At 43.3% G+C, this 16,775-nt stretch overlaps 1 protein-coding gene across 1 annotated transcript in view; it reads left to right on the plus strand.

The window, feature by feature from the left end:
* ccdc18 (coiled-coil domain containing 18) overlaps positions 1 to 13,976 on the plus strand; it is a 32,237-nt gene extending 18,261 nt beyond the window's left edge. Inside the window, exons 20-26 of the mRNA XM_079243899.1 lie at positions 791 to 890; positions 997 to 1,134; positions 3,069 to 3,167; positions 3,293 to 3,430; positions 9,267 to 9,689; positions 10,751 to 11,346; positions 13,882 to 13,976. Coding sequence (XP_079100025.1) covers positions 791 to 890; positions 997 to 1,134; positions 3,069 to 3,167; positions 3,293 to 3,430; positions 9,267 to 9,689; positions 10,751 to 11,326 — 1,474 coding nt within the window. The 3' untranslated portion in view covers positions 11,327 to 11,346; positions 13,882 to 13,976. The remainder of the gene's footprint in view (positions 1 to 790; positions 891 to 996; positions 1,135 to 3,068; positions 3,168 to 3,292; positions 3,431 to 9,266; positions 9,690 to 10,750; positions 11,347 to 13,881) is intronic.
* The last annotated feature ends 2,799 nt before the right edge of the window (positions 13,977 to 16,775 follow it).

Below are 16,775 nucleotides of genomic sequence, written 5' to 3' on the forward strand. Positions count from 1 at the left end.
TGCTGGTGGTTTGTTTTGTAAAATTTGACCATTTTGGAACTTTTATTAAAACAACAAAGGTTTGACATAGTCGCACTCAAAGCTTTATTTATTTATTTTTTTAAATTATTTTATTATTATTATTAATCGTCACATGCAGAAATATGTCTACAACAGGACAGAAATAGCCTTAGCATATGTATGTCTATGTTAAAATCTGATTAAGACAAAACAAAGAAACAGAATATTTATGTCTTGTCCAAATAGAAAATCACCGATGAACATCTTTTCAAGTACCAGTCTCTCTTCAGTCGCAAAACTGCGGTTATTTCCTCCATCCAGCTCACGGGTTTCAGTCTGAGTCCCACAAGACAATAACGTTCCAGTGTGTGTGTGTGTGTGTGTGTGTGTGTGTGTGTGTGTGTGGTTTAAACCTGTTAATCGTTATTGTCTTGTGGGCAATCAGCACTAAAACCTTTAACATGTACATTATGTCTTTTTCCCAGGACTCAGATGTCACTGTAATTATCTGCCGAACATGATATGTCATATTTATATTTTAAATCTTATTAATTTCCCTTTTAAAACATTCGATTTATTGTCAGAATATATTTTATTTTTTTAACCATGTGTGTGGGTCCCTGTGATGGACTGGAGACCTGTCCAGGTGTACCTGCCTCTCGCCCAGTGATTACTGGGACAGACTCCAGCTTCCTGCGACCCTGAACTGGAACAAGCGGTTAAGACTGACTGACTGGAATGTGTGTGTGTGTGTGTGTGTGTGTGTGTGTGTGTGTGTGTGTGACAACAGTGAGACCCAGAGGGAGTTGGAGGAGAGGACGCACGAAGTTTTAGACATGGACAACGCACTGAAAGAAAGGCAGGGGGAGCTCCAACAGAGAGCCAAGCTGGTACCGCACACACACACACACACACACACACATTAACATGTGTACCGTTTATCAGCTTAGTCAGAGTGTCTCTCTCTGCTGTCTCTTCTGTCCTCGGGTTCCTCAGCTCGGCCAGCTGGACGTGGCCATCCGGGAGCACAAGCAGGAGATGGAGAGGAAGGTGGCGTCTCTTCAGCAGAGCCTAGAAACCAGAGAGCGAGAGCTGCGAGACGCCGAGAGGCAGCTGGTGGAAAGGAACACCGAGGTCTGGACTCCCGCCGCGCTTTCAGCTGCTTTTTCTTCCGACCAGTCAGAGAAAGAAGAAAGAAAAACTGGCTTTTAGCTGTAGAATAATCTAAATAAAACCCCAAATGCATCAAAATGCAGCTGCTGCTGCGGGGAAATAGCTTTTCCAGGCTAAAGCTGCTGGATTTGTGGGCATGTTTGCTTTTTACAATGAAAACAAGAAGCGAGCGCGGTCCTGCTTCGACCCCGGTGGAGAGCACAAACTGGTCCAAAAGAAGTCCAGCGTCGGCCACGTCAACATCTTTACAGGATTCACTGCAAACAAACACGCAGCCGCAGGAAATTAAATCTAGTTTCATAGATGTTGACACAGATTTCTGGAGGGATTATGGATTTTTCATCCATCGGTTCAGTTTTTACACGCCCGCTTCGATACGTGGTCTGAATAATCCACACAGCAGTGTTTTTATCGGATCAGTCCGTGTGAACATTCACATCTGCTGTAATTTTTAAATATTTCCATCTGACAGACATATAATCGACCAATCAGAGGAGGCGTACTGACTGATAGATCAGCAGCTGCAGCCAGCGTCACTTTCTCTGCTGTTTCAGTAAAACTTTGTATCATCATGACCGACGTCTTTATTACTTCTTCTCTGCTTAAAGCGAGCAGCGAGCTGCTAAAGCAGGTCCTCCAACCGTCCCACAGACGTCCTAAAGTCCGTCCTGAAGCAGCCATGGCCCAGCTTCAGATCTCCTCTCCTCTCTTTTCCAGGACAGGATGACTCCAGCACCTCTTTCTGTCTTTTCTTCTGCAGCATCAGCATCATGTTGTCGTGACTCCACATCGCATTTGGTCTGCATGGACATAAGTGTTGATAATTCACGTCTGAATTATTTTCAGTCATGTTATTTATTCGCGTCCCGGTGTGTGAAGGCCTTTAGCCTGACAAAGGAAACAGTTTTAGACTTTCAGGGCTCCTGCAATAGTCAAAACACTTGAAATCTCCTGCCTTTTATTATTTTTTATTTTTATTTATTTTTTTATATGTATTTATTTTTATATTTATTTTTTTATTTTTTTTATTTTATATACTTTCTATTTATTTTTTTTTTTGTTTAATTATTTTTTATTTTATTTATTTATTTTATATTTATTTATTTCTAAGTTTATTTATTCATTCATTTATTTTTTATTATTTATTTATTTTTAGATTTATTTAATTTTTTAGATTTTATTTTAATGTTTAAGCTAACGGTGGTGGATAATCTTCTGTAAGGAAATGGGTGCCAGTAAGCTGGTTGAAATTAATGTTGTGTGTGTGTGTGTGTGTGTGTGTGTGTGTGTGTGTGTACATGCCTATTAACTGCTGTATTGTGGTTATGATGATCCTGTTATGATGGAGCTGATCGATTTATTGGTTTTGAATTGAATTCACATCTTAAAATGTTGCACTTATCAAATGACAGAGGAGCGCGAGTCTCATGATCCACACGACCCTAACCCTTTCACAAGTCCACTCTGTCAGTCTGATTCCTGTCGTCTTTCTTCTTGTGTGAACATCGTGTGACGTTCGATGCTCAAACCTCATCATGGAGTCGTTTTCCGTCCATAAAACACAGAGGACAGAAAACAGTCTGACTTCTGTCATCAGGCGAGTAAAGGCTCTCGTACTGAGACGAGCGTTCCCAAATATGCCTGAAGTTCAGATCTCAGATAACCTGTTCTGTTCCTACAAATGATCCTGGAACCAGTTTAAACTGGATTATGACTGATGAAGATGGAAGATTCATCCATCCAGGAGTAAAATAACGAACTTCTAGAGTTTGAAGTGATGCTTCGTACGGCGTGATCGGCGTCTGTACTGCAGATGAGGCGACGTTAGAGGAGCAGATCTATGTTCAAACACTGCTGATGCTGCAACATCTTCCTGTGTGTGTGTGTGTTGGCAGGAACTTCAGGAGCTTAAAGAGGAGCTTGAAGAGACCCGGCGGCGCCGTGACGCGCTGACCAGAGAGCTGGACAACACCAAGCTGACGGCTAGAGAGACGGTGAAGCTCCCATCGTTCATGTTTCACCTCACTGTAGATAAAAAAAGCTTTGCATCGTGTGTGTCTGCCTGCTGCAGCGCACCGTCCGGGGTGTGTGTGTGATCTGACCCTGGTGTGTGCTGCAGGAGGCCCAGCTGTGCGCCGTGGAGGAGGAGCTCGCCCTGAAGGAGGCGCAGTGGCTGCAGGCGGAGGCCAGGCTGCAGGAGGCGGTGACTGCGTTGGAGCAGGAGCTGCAGCAGGAGAGGGAGCAGCACAGCAGGGAGGTACAGTGAAGCTTCTTACCTCCTCCGCAGCAGGGCAGGTTGTGCACACGGCCGTGTCCGTGTGTTTAAACGCCACATGTTGTAAAAACTTTGGTTCTTTCTTTCCACCTCAAACGTCCAACCAATCACAGTTCTTGGAGAAAGTTCTGCCAGCTGGATGTGGCGAGAACTTCGGTCCAGCTGCAACGAGACGGCTCGTCTGATTACCCGGCTGGTTGGTAAACTGCAGCGGCTGAGTTAGATAAATAATAAGATCTCTTCCAGTCTGCTGGTAACGCCGTTAATCACCAGTTAGGCTAACAATCACCTGGAGGTGACCTCAGCCTCGTCCGACCAGCGCAGGTCTTATGAAGAGGTTCAGGTTTTTAGTTTTAGGATCAGAATCCAGCAGGTTGTTGGACGTTTGTCCTGGATCAGGTTTACACACACAGGTTGACTCCTGAGATGATCATGTCTTCACTGTGAACACAGAGAAGCTGCGTTAGATCTCACAGAGCGGCCGTGTTGTGGGCCGAGTCCCACCGCGGCCACGCTCAACCTCCTCCTAATGACCAGAGTTATGAGCCTTCCTGGACACACTAAAAGGCTGCATTCACATCAGGACAGTCTGCTGGACTTGGTCCGATTACGGACTCGTTTCAGTTGGGGGGGGGGGGGTTACACTGATCCGCACCGAGGCTGTGATCACCCTGCACTTCTGAAACAAATCACATCTTTTAAAAACATGCTTCACTTTCCAGCAGAGGCAAGAAAACTCGGAGCTGCGTCAGATTCTGGTCTGGTTGATCAGATTTCTGTCAGACTAAATTATTCTACGTCTCCACGGTGAGATATTCCTCCCGTCCAGAGCCACCCGTCATCCCACATGCGTGTGCTTTGGTTGGGTTTACCTGCGATGGGGCTGAATGGAAACCAGCCATTGCACGTCCTCCCCGATTTCCTTCACATTGTGAAGAAATGTACATTTCAGGCAGAAAATAATCATATTTTCACTGGAATCCGTTAAAAGGAGGGGGACGGCATTTCCATTCAACACTCTTTTATCTTTCAGACTTGATCACCTGACGGCGCACCATGCACACATACACACTCATGTTCATACACACTGAGCTCCCCACAATTACCCCTGGCTGCAGTGTGCAGACTGAGGCGCATCATCGGGTATGATAACGTGGGCACATGATGATGGGCCTCGATGATGGATGATGGACTTCGCGGAAGCAACCATCCGACGCAAAGCGGACGCCCCCGCGTCGTCCATTAATTTCTGATAATGGACATCTCGTCGAGCATTATCCCTTACTTATCTCTATCTAATTTAGGCTACCTAACGGTTAATACAAACAAAGGCTGTGGATGATAATTTTTCCTTCCAGCCATAACAGAGAAAGTTACAGTAGTCCAGGCGTTATTAAAGCATGACCTACATCTGTAGGTGGTCCGAGTCCACTCCTATGATCTGGATCAGAATTCTTTTGCACGTTCACATTTCCCCAAACGAAGACTTTCCGAACTAACGGACTCAGATTCAAGTCAAAAAGCGAACATGCTCTGCGTGCACGTTCACATCCGCCTTTTTGATCCGAATCCAATTCTAAAAGTCCCTTCCTGCATGTGGCGTAGCATTGCATTGTGGGTAAATCCATAGCGATGGCGTTAAGGGTCCTCTGCCTCGTCTGGTGTTCATACTGCGTCCATTGTTGCAGTGGATTTCTGCAGTATACTTGCATAAGACACAATAATAACAGCCATAGTTTGGTCTCCATGTTTAACTCTCAGACCATCCTGATGTGAACGCACCAGTAGAGCAAAACCAGCTTCAGGCTGTCCACACCTGTCCAAACCTTGGAACTATATTCTGTTCTTTGGTCAGACCGAAGGAAAACGCTGAGCTGAGCGTCAAACTTAAAGCGTCCCTATGATGCAGATTTCAGGCTTATTTATTTTAACATGCAAGTCCAGAAGGACAAGAAATAATCAGCATTTTTCACAAACTCCTTCATTCATCTCGTATTGATCCTCTCAGATCAGCCTCGGCCAGAAACACACCAACAGAGAAAGCTCCGCCCCCTGTCCTGTAGGCTGCGTCTGATTGGTCAACCGCTATGAGTAGTTATACTGAGCAGTGAAGGTGGGCGTGGCTTTCTTCTTTTGAACGTGCACAACCTAGAGAAGATGACCAATCACTGAGTCCCTCCCCCGGGACGTCACTAAAGTGTCAAAGTAGAAAAAACTCTAAAACCAATTGTTTCCGTCGCCATGGAGACCGAACGTGGAGAGTGGGTGTAGGAGATAAAAAACTGTGCCACTCACATGTCTGATGAGTTTACATCACTATAACACTGTAGAAAGCTCAGAAAACTAGACATAGCATCATAGAGCCGCTTTTGGGCTTCAACTACGTTCTTTTAATGTCTGTGACACATTTTATGCCGTTTAACTTTGTGTTTCATGTCATGGTTAATCTGAATTATTCTCGGTCATGTTGTTTATTCGCGTCGGTCGCGGTGTAGCCTGTCACATGCATACCTAAAATCTCCTGCCTTTTTATATATTTTTATATTTTTTTATTTTTATATTTATATTTTTTATCTTCATTTATTATTGATTTACTTTTTATTTTATTATTTATTTATTTTCATATTTATTTATATTTATATTTTTTATTTCTATATTTATTTGTTTTTATTATTTATTTAGTTTTTATTTTATTTTTTTATGTATTTATTTTTTTATTTTAATTTATTATTTATTCATTTAATTTTTTATTTTATTTTATTAGTTTTTTATTTCATTTATTGTTTAAGCTTACGGTGGTTAACCGTGAGCAAAGAAACAGCTTGTTCTGGTTCTGGTTCTGGTTCTGGTTCTGGTTCTGGCTGGACGGTTGCTGGTTGTCTGCTGAGGAATCTGGTTGCAATCAGGGAAAAACTGGTTGCTGTAAAAGCAGAAAATGATCATCCAAGCCGCTGACTTTCTGAGGACAGATTCTTTCTCTTCCTGCTGCTGGAAGCCTCTCATTCCTGCAGACCCCACTCGTTTATACTAAAACATCCTTTTTTTGAGGACAAGTTGTTATTTTAATGATCTAATTGTCTTTTTTATATTTTCAAACGTCTAAACACATTGAAGGAGAAACATTTTCAGTGTAAGACACTGTGTATAAATGGAGGGGTTGTTTTGCAGCTCAACGACATCTGTCAGCATCTTATTGATCCCTGCGCTTCCTGTTTGTCTTTGTAAGATCGAGATGATGTGACTCTTCGTTCCTCAGTGTGGTTTCCTTTCCCTTTTTCATGGGAGTTCCTGAATTTTCCCAGCTTCAGATTGTCCCATCATCACGTCGCCTCCTTCCAGACTGCTGCGAACATCTCATCCCCAGCCGACGTCTACGCTGCTGCTTTTTGCACATTTGAAGTTTATTTTTATGGAATGCTCCTTGAGATGTACCGTCTCGTTTTTGACGGGGTCCAAAAACATAAAACAATACATTATAATCAACAATTACACAAATTATATGCAAAACAATGTTTAAGATACAGACAAAACAAGAGCACAAACTTGCTCACTCCTACACCTCTCCACGCTCCTGCCTATGTGCAGATGTAAGACAAAAAACATACAGCTCGGGATGTCAGAATCAGTGATTGTTGAACATGTCATTTACCTGGATCCTGGTGGCCGTCGGCTTTTCCTGCCCTGTTGCTGCCACTGACGTCCCAGTCGCTCTTCCATCTCTCATTCCACCCAACCGTCCCTCTGGAACAGGATCCGGAGACGGCCTAGCTCCTCCACCTCAGGCAGAGACGCCCCTAACCGAGCCGGCCACGGAGGAGTCCGGCATCAGCAGTGTGCAGAAAATACAGACACAGAAGTAGATGTAGGCCTGTCGCAATAAGTCAGTTCATCGCATGATGAGAAAATATGCATGCAATAAGTTTGCCAGACGCAATCATTTTCATTTGTTTTTCTTTTCTGTCGTATTTGTTCTAAGACAAGATTAACTAAACACAACAAGCTTCCATCTGCACTTAAGACTTTAATAAACAGGCTAGCTCCATCTTCCCGACAGTCCACGATCACTGCGGTGTTTAACCGACAGATTAGATGCAAACGGGACGCTGCAACATGGTGTGCACTAAGGCTGTGACGATATGCTTTTGTCCCGATTCGATTCGATTCGATTTTTTTGGGTGCCGATTCGATTTAAATTGCGATTCCCAAAATTCTTCAATTTTGCTGATTTTTGTGGATTAAAAACAAACAAAAAAAATTTATAAAACTTTTTTTGCTAGTAATTTTTTTTTTAAATTTCAGTTAGAAAAAACACCCAAGAAGACAAGTAAAAATAAAAAAAACAATAAAAATAACACAACTATTATAGTGGATTAATTTTATGTAATTGAATGAAAAAAGTCGATTTTTTTAACTAAAAAAAAAAATCCTGATTTTTGATTTTTCGATTCGATTTTCCCACCCCTAGTGTGCACTCAGACAGCGTGGTTGGTGAAGCGATGCTGCCCTTTAATATAGTTAAAAAGAAACATTTTGAAAACTGTTGCAAACATTTCACAGCCAGTATGAAACGCCTGGATGAACATTCATGTTTACAATGACATGAAAAACGGCTTTTACCATTCCCACTCTGGTCGAGTCCAAACATGTCCCCTTATCTGAACATGAACATAGACTATGTAACTGGGCTACATGGTGTTTAGAGACCAGATGTTCCAGATAACCACGTTGCCAAAACCGCAGGAGAAATCCTGATGTGTTTGAGCAGAAACTAGTCTGCACATCGAGCTAAATGTTCTTTAGAAATGAAAGTTGATCTTTGAAAGGGCGTGTTTTGTTCTGTGAATGAGGAGGCATCATTCCAGCGCAAACGAGCTTACGCTCCAAACTTTATTGTCTTTTCATTCATCAAAAAAAAAAAAAAAAAAGAGCCCTTCTTCCTCGTACCGTCCAACTTAGATAGACTCAGGAGCAGACCAGCCACATAGCGCCCTCTGCTGTCAGTCTCTAAGACTTCATACATACATCATATCATGACGGGGTGTGCTTGCATTGTTACGACATTATTGTTATTTAATTGGAAAATGGTCTCAAAATAACGACAATAACTACTTAACGCAATATTATCGTCTATCGCAATAATTTTTGAGACAATTAATCTTATAGCAAAATTTACTGTCCACCGAGGAACGCCATCGTAGGCAAGAGACAGTCTTCGACGCGTGGACGTACACAGAAGATTTTACAGCATGCACGCACACACACACACACGCACACACACACACACACATCAAGAAATATAAATTCATCTGTGAATTCAGTCATTTACAGGAAAAGTGAAAAGCGTTACAGCAGGGTGCAGAAGGAGCAATAACCCCCCCCAAAAAAAACAAACCAGAAAGTTCCATAAAGTTCCAGTGGTTGGGTCACCGGTTGGATCTCGATTTAACATAACCGAGAGTCTGGATCGGGAAGGATTTAGTGATCCCACAACGGGACTTTTCTCGGTTTGTTCCACGTGGGATCCACCCGAGGGTTCTGGTTGGTTCGCGAGGAACCGCGAGCGCTACGACGAGGTCCAGCCGTCTGGTCGCAGACGGGACAGACAGCTGGACAGAGATGGAAGCAGGATGGATGAGCCGGGTGGAGCAGACGGAGGTTGTTGGCTGGAATTCCAGCGGGACAGATGTCTGAAGGTGTTACGAGGCCAAAACCAGGATCATATTTGTTCAGGTCTTCTTAAAGGTCATGTCGTGACCCGATTTTAGCTTCCAAACCCTCCTGGACTTGTTCTAATGCTGCTTCCCTCCCCGTCCCCCAGCTGGACTCCCTGCAGCAGACCCGAGGCCAGCTCCTCAAAGTCTCGGAGCAGATCTCCTCCACCATGCGCTCCTCCCAGGAGCAGCTCACCGCCAAGCTTCAGCAGAGCCAGACGCAGCTCTGGGAAGCAAAGGCCCACGGCGAACAGACCGAAGCCCGGCTGGAGCGAGCTGAGGCCGAGCTGGACTACACCCGCAGCCAGGTCCGTCGGCTGCAGGGGGAGCTGGAGCAGAGTGGAGTCCAGGTCCAGCAGGGTCGAACCCAGCTGGAGCAGAGCAGAGACCAGAACAGCCTTCTCACTGCTCACATCCAGCAGCTTGCTTCCCAGCTGAAACACAGCCGGGTTCAGGTCTTTCAGCTCCAGGCTCGGCTCCACGTCACCGAGAAGACCGCAGAGACCTCCTCCGAGTCCCTGCTCATCAAGGTAATGCTCTTTTCTTCCGTAACCCATAAAACTCTGCCATCGCTTACGTCACCGCCAGGTTACCGTGAAGGATAGCTTACCTTTCAGGTCGGGGAGCCCCGCTCCAGTCCTCCAGGTCCTGCAGAGTTTCTTTGTTTCCCTGCTTCAACACACGACCTGTGCAGAGCTTCTAAACCAGGTGTGTTGCAGCGGGGAGAAGTCTGATACCTGCAGGATGGCGGGACTTTAGGACACGGCTGCTATCGGCGATCTACCGAGGTTTTCCAGATGTTTCATATTAAACTCAGGATTTTTACAATCCAGCCACAAATCATCGTTTATTCAGAGACAATATGATATATCCCATCTGTGATCCATGATAACACCATTATTTATCACATTTTCATCACCATCACTACCATGTTGCTAAGAGACCTCTATCTCCACCTGGACATGACGATGTCAGACTTTCCACCAATCAGAGAGCTTAAACTGACGGTAACGTCCAATCTGGAGCAACCAAAGATCAACAACCAGGAAATAATGATCCTTTATGGCTGGAATAAAAAGTTTCTGATGTAGACAAACTGGCTGTAAATCACCAGTTTAATCCAGATACGATACATCGATACATCGATTTACTGCTTAGTGACTCGGTATTTGCACAAATTCAGTCGCAATCTGATTCGATTCAGTTTCAGATCCACCGCTTGATGTGAAAATGGTTTCGTTCTTATCAACATCAAGAGAAGCAGCTAAAATCATCATTTATTATTTTTATATCTGAGCTCAGGTATTAAATTAACTCAAATTGCTCTTCTACCAAAGAGACCGGTGATGAAGGGAAATCGACTCACAGAACCGACATCATTAAAATGACAAACCGTGTCTGATTAATGTTTACTGTATCGATTATGGATCAGTATCATTGGTTCATTGACCATATGATCAATACATCAGCGTAGATCTGTGTATCGTTACACTGCCAGCAGATAGTAGTACGAACAAACGCAGCTGAACGTGGTTTGTGGTTAAAAATGACGTTTTTCTGCTGTTGAAACGTCGTCGTGTTCATGCTGCAGGAGTCCGAGGTGACGCGTCTGCAGGCCAAGATCTCCAGTCTGGGTCGAGCCGTGGACCGGCAGAACCTGTACAGCCACACACTTCCCCTCTCTGCACACTCACCTCCTTCCTCCCCCAACAACCTCCAAGCCCAGACACGACCCTCCTCATCACCCCCTCCATGTGTCCAGCAGCTCCACAGCAGGAGCTTCCGCTCCTCCCTGGACCTCCCTCTCCACCTGAAGGAGACACTGAGGGAGGCTTTGAGCCAGCCGTCGTGGGAATCCTCCTCAGCCTCCGCTTCGTCTTTCCTGGAGACGGCTGACCACAGCTGGCAGGGCCTCAACGCCACAGAGGCCACGGCGGCGTCCGACCTGTCCTTCAACCCGCTCACATACATGCTGGAACAACAAGGTGGACCAAACGAGGAGGGAGGAGAGGAGCGGCGCAGCGAGTCGAGGGGGGAGTCGACGAGCACGCTTGTGGATCAGGAGGACATGAGCTCCCTCACAGGGATGCTGAAGTTCGTCAATCAGACGTTAGCTCTGCAGGAGGACCAGTCCGCATGGAGCTCTGCACCCCCAGCACAGACCTGACGGAGGCCTACACGCCCCAGGTAAGGCAACCAGTCCACCTGTCGGCACGAGGAGGAAAACCTTTAAAAGGAAAACAGAAAAATATCAAGATAAAATGAGTAGAAGTGTTTTTACATCGGGGGTTGTTTGGCTTACACAGACATTCAGGGCCTGGATGAGCCCCTGTCCAGTCAGCTCTCAGCGTTACGGTGCGTGCTCAGGTAAAAGGGGTGGAGTCTGCAACGCCTGACCAATCGCAAACAGTTCTCCTTTAAAAGATGTGAAGCATTCAGAAACAGCTTTCAGGCCAAAAGCGACACTGCTGCTGCAGTGAAGGCCAGGAAGGAGAGATGGCTGACGACTCAGACTCTCCTAATGCATGAAGTCAGGACATGAGACAGGATGAATGACATAGATGGACTTCACTCCGATCAGTCAGTGTAGCTTTGTGACTGAAGGGATGCTTTCCTCAGACCCCTTCGTTCCTTCCATAACTTCCACCTAGTTCTGACGAGGCTCGGCACGCCTTGTGTTTTATGTTGGAATATTAATATTACAGGTGGCATTTGATGATAAAACATGATCTAATTAATTACAGGCTTTGTCATGAATTAATCTCTATTAATCACATTTTATTTGCATTAAAATAAAGCAACGTTTATTGATATTTAAACAGATTTTAGTGGACGACTAAAACAAATGATTGACATTAATACTGTAAATCAAGCTCTAGTAATGTCTGGAGAAATGCATTTATTTTATAAGTAGTAAACAATAAATATAAAATACATCTCTGGCCAAGTTTTACAAACTTTTACTAACAGCTCCACATGTTCTGTGGCCGACAACATGGCATCTTAGTTTTCCCTTTTAAAATGTTTCTGTCCACACGCTTCATCAATAAACATTAATATGTGACAGTGAAGATGAGGTAATCACCTCCTGCTCTGACTGCAACATCTGGAACAAGCAGCAACCTCTGACGATTAAAACTGAAGCCTATGCAGAAGTGCATAAAACTGCAGTTCCTCCTTCAGCCACTAGGGGCTGCAAAACAGAGCGAATCCCCATAGACTCCCATGTTAAAAAGACCAACTTCACAACATAAATAAACATGTTTACAGCAGAAATAAACATGTTTACAGCCTGGTTCAAAAATCCATTTTAGGTTTAATAGGTCAGGTTTACCTTCATGACAACTGTGGGGGGAGTGGATTTTTTTCTAACTCGACCGTTTTAAAGTCATTTAATCTTGTAGTTCAGCATATTTAGGGGCGTGTCCTTTTGATTGACAGGTATCCGATCTCCCGCTTCAAGTCAGAAGAACGTAGAACAACCGCGGTTTTTAGCTGGTTAACAACATGACTTAGCTTTAGCCCGCTTACCTCCGTTAGCTGGTTAGCTCCTGTTATCTCCGGGTTAGTTCGGCTAGCTCTTAGCTACAGAAAGCTTGGAGTTCGCTCGATGTCAATCATCCACCATGACGCTCACAGCCCCCCTCTCAGCTCCACCTCTTTGCCCATATTTGTATTTTCCGGGTGAGATGACGTGCATGCCCCTGCCAAGATGGCGACGGTAGGAACCGCCCACCGAGCTTCAAGTTCAAGTTTATTCATACAGCACATTTCTACAGCAGCAGCTGCCCAAAGTGCTGAGCAGTAAAGCAACAAACAACAAAACTACTACTTTTCTTTTATACTAAAAAAATAATGAAAAAATAATTTTCCACTTTGCGGGATATTTTCAAACTTTCTTTATTTAATTCATGAGAAGTTTTATAGTATTTTATATTTACAGTATTTTTGTTCTCCCCATGTAGTGCGTGGGTTCTCTCCGGGTACTCCGGCTTCCTCCCACCATCCAAAGACATGCATGATAGGTTAATTGGTTACTCTAAATTGCCCCCCTAGGAGTGAGTGTGAGCGTGAGTGTGGTTGTTCGTCTCTCTGTGTGGCCCTGCAATGGACTGGCGAGCTGTCCAGGGTGTACCCTGCCTGTCGCCCAAAGCCAGCTGGGATAGGCTCCAGCTTCCCCGCGACCCTGAATTGGAATAAGCGGTTCGGAAAATGAATGAATGAATGAATAATCCAGGTATGATGATGATATGATGATAAAAAATCCAGATGTAAAAATAAAATACACATGCGTCTGCGTTGGTCAGCAGCATGTCTACTAAAGTCATGACATTTTAGTTCATCTTATTACACTTTAACCAGGTTTTTAAGCTGATTTCTCCGACATTAAATACCATTTTTCCCAGTTCAGAGCAGGCTCTGGGAACAGACTGCAGGGGTAAATCCCGAGGGAATAATTCCCCTAGCTTCTCTGGGAAATGTGGCTCTGTAAGTCTGGAGGAAGCAGATCAAAAATATCCTCCTGAATAAGACTGCAGCATTGATGAAGTCGAGTGACGAGCGCATTTAGGTCTGGGGAAGGACCCGGTGGACCGGGTCCAGAATGTAAACACTGCAGGGACCTGTAATCAGCACAGTAATCCCAGTTGCAGCTACAGGTTTCCCTCAATGGGAAGAGCCGACCTGGTTAAACAAGTTAAACTGTTTCTTTTTCCCTTTCAGGGAGGTGTCAATCGGACTACCAGCTTCCTCATCCTCATCCTCATCTTCATCCTCATCCGGTGTGTGATCCTGTGTTTATTAAATCTGTCCCTGTGTGTTTATATCAGTAAAATCAACAATCAGACTAGCTGAGATCAGTTTCTTTTCCAGGCTGAAAACGGCACATTTATATGAAAAAGTGGCTTATTTTATGTTCTGTCCATATTTATACGTACGAAGCGAATTAAAGAGTTTTTAGATGAAAACCGGAGGTTTTGTGGTTATTGCCCGAGGCAGGAATGTTCTGCATGTGATTACATAATAAACACTTTCTCCTCAGATTAAACATGATTTATCAGATATGATCATATGCAAAACATTAAATTTCATGGACCTTCTTAAACAGCTGTAAAAGACAGAAAATATTCTTTATATATAAACAGAGGGGGGCGTCATGGTGGTTAGCACGGTGGCCTTTGTACTCTCCTGTACAAAGAGTTTCCTTGTAAAGAGGAGGGGAGGAAAACAAACAAACAAACAAACCGTGAAGTCGACTAGCAGGGATCACACGTCACTGACCCTCCTGGACGCCTCGTCATCCGTTTCATGTTCAATCTGCTCCAGTTTAAATGTCATGTTTGACATTTAAACTGGAGCATTTCTGTTGTTGTTGTGTTCTTCTTCTTGTCGCTGTACTTCTAAAACAGTGCAAAATATTTATTAATATTAATATTAATAATATTAATAATAATAATAAATAAAGTATTTTAAATAAATAAATAAAAATAAGTAAAGTATTAGTATGCACAACCAATCAAAAGTTTGGATGCATTAATGAGAAAGTGTTGCAGTGAAAACGGAGTCCACATGTCTACAGTATCTACGGTTTAGTTACATGTTGTTGTACACATATATACAAATATATATCTGTAAATTGTTTTGTTTTATGCAGATCTGTAAGAAGGAAGAGTCCAACTTTTCCTTTATATTTAATACCATACCAGCCAACCGCTGAGTGTTTGGTTTTTATTTTAGTTTATGGATTTGTTTTATTTATTTCTTCTCATTTATTAATTTATTTTGTATAAATTATTTATCACTTCATCATATTTCAAATCAAATCAAATCAAACTTTATTTGTATAGCATATCAAACTGCTTAACAACATGAAAATAAAAAGTTTCACACTTAAAAACACACACAGACACACAACCCAACCCTTCCCCGGATCGTTTATGCCAAAATAAAAACTACTAACTTCAGGATTCTGTCTCTTGTTTTATTTTATTTATTTAAAATTTTATCGTATTTAGTTTCATATGAATATAACCAGGTTTTAGTATTAAGGTGTTAACTGGATGTGATGTTTGGAATAAACCTGTGATTATAGGTGTTGGAGGGCTTTTTGTTTTGGGGGAGGACCATCAGGATCCTCTAACGACCCAGTCAGAGCAGATTCTTTCCATCACAAGCTTCATGTGCAGATTTCTTCACAGCGTTCTCTCTGTTTTTCTTTGTTTGAGTGTTTTTGTGTTGTTTGGCCTTCTGAGGCAGAAAACCTCCCACATCTTCCTGGATTCTCACGTTACAAACCTTTTTAAAGAAACACGGCCATTTGCAGCAGCACTGCTCGTACCGCCTGGATGCATCGTTAAGACGTTAAATGGCACATTTGTGTTTCTGTCGCTGTGTTACGCTGGTGGAGCAGTTTCAGGGAGGACTTGGTTAAAGTTTGTGGTAAATGGCGTGCAGCGTCGCACAGCTCCACTTCCTGTTGCAAACCTCATCATATAAAAAGACAGTGAAGCAACTCAGCCTCTATCTGGCTTTTCTCTACATGCATCGATGTAAATTTGTTTTCCTATACACCCACTTTGTCCCACTGCTAATTTTCAGTACTATATCAACATATACTGATATTTTTTGGAGTCAGTTGTGCCAAATAAGCAAAAATATTTGAAAAACTATAGATGACATGTAATATAGATTACTCTAATATATTTTAACATATTTGAGTTAGATGAGCTTTGGCTGAAGAGTTTGATATGTGTGTTGTGTAAATCAGAACACATCATTTCCAACAAACTGCATCTTCCTTCCCGCTTTAATGAAGTATCTTATTTAATTTTATGGATAAAAACAGAAAAAACCGCCGTCAGCAACTGCAAGCTGTGTTCCAGTAGGAAGGAGGGGTCCCAGTGTCCTCCGTGTCCCCATGACAAACATGTTTTTTTTGGACCCTATATAGGGTCCAAAAAAATATAGAGAGACATTTTAACCTTAAGAAGAGTTTGATATGTGTGTTGTGTTGTGTAAACATCAGAACACATCATTTCCAACAAACTGCTTCTTCCTTCCCACTTTAATGAAGTATCTTTATTTTATTGGGTCATTCATTCATTCAATTATTATCCGAACCGCTTAATCTGCTCAAGGGTCACGGGGAGCTGGAGCCTATCCCAGCAGTCTTTTGGCAAGAGGCGGGGTACACCCTGGACAAGTTGCCAGTCCATCGCAGGGATCATTGTGTCCTTTAAAAAGTAAAAAATCAATGCTGATGATTTCAGATATTGCCTTTTAATGTCAATATCAGCCGATAATATCTGATATCTCTAGTTGTTTCTTTTGTCATCAAGCACAGTGGTTACAGCCTTACAATGTAAAGGTTGCTGAGCCAAGCTTTGGCTGGGGGGAGGTTCAACCAGTGGGCTTTCTGTAGCCCCCTTTCAACCGAGTTGGTTTCAGAACCAGAGCCAGACCGAGCACCGGCTCCTGGCTCTCAACACTGGTTCTGTTCAGGTACTGGTTCTGTTCTTTGCTGGACCAGAGTTGAGAACCACTTCACATTGCTTGGGTTGGCAGATGGGGGCGGGGTTACCTGACCAAAATAAGAGCAGCAACAATACATTTCTTAT

This window comes from Telmatherina bonti (assembly GCF_933228915.1).
Source record: "Telmatherina bonti genome assembly, chromosome: 7".
Classification (NCBI taxonomy): Eukaryota; Metazoa; Chordata; class Actinopteri; order Atheriniformes; family Telmatherinidae; genus Telmatherina; species Telmatherina bonti.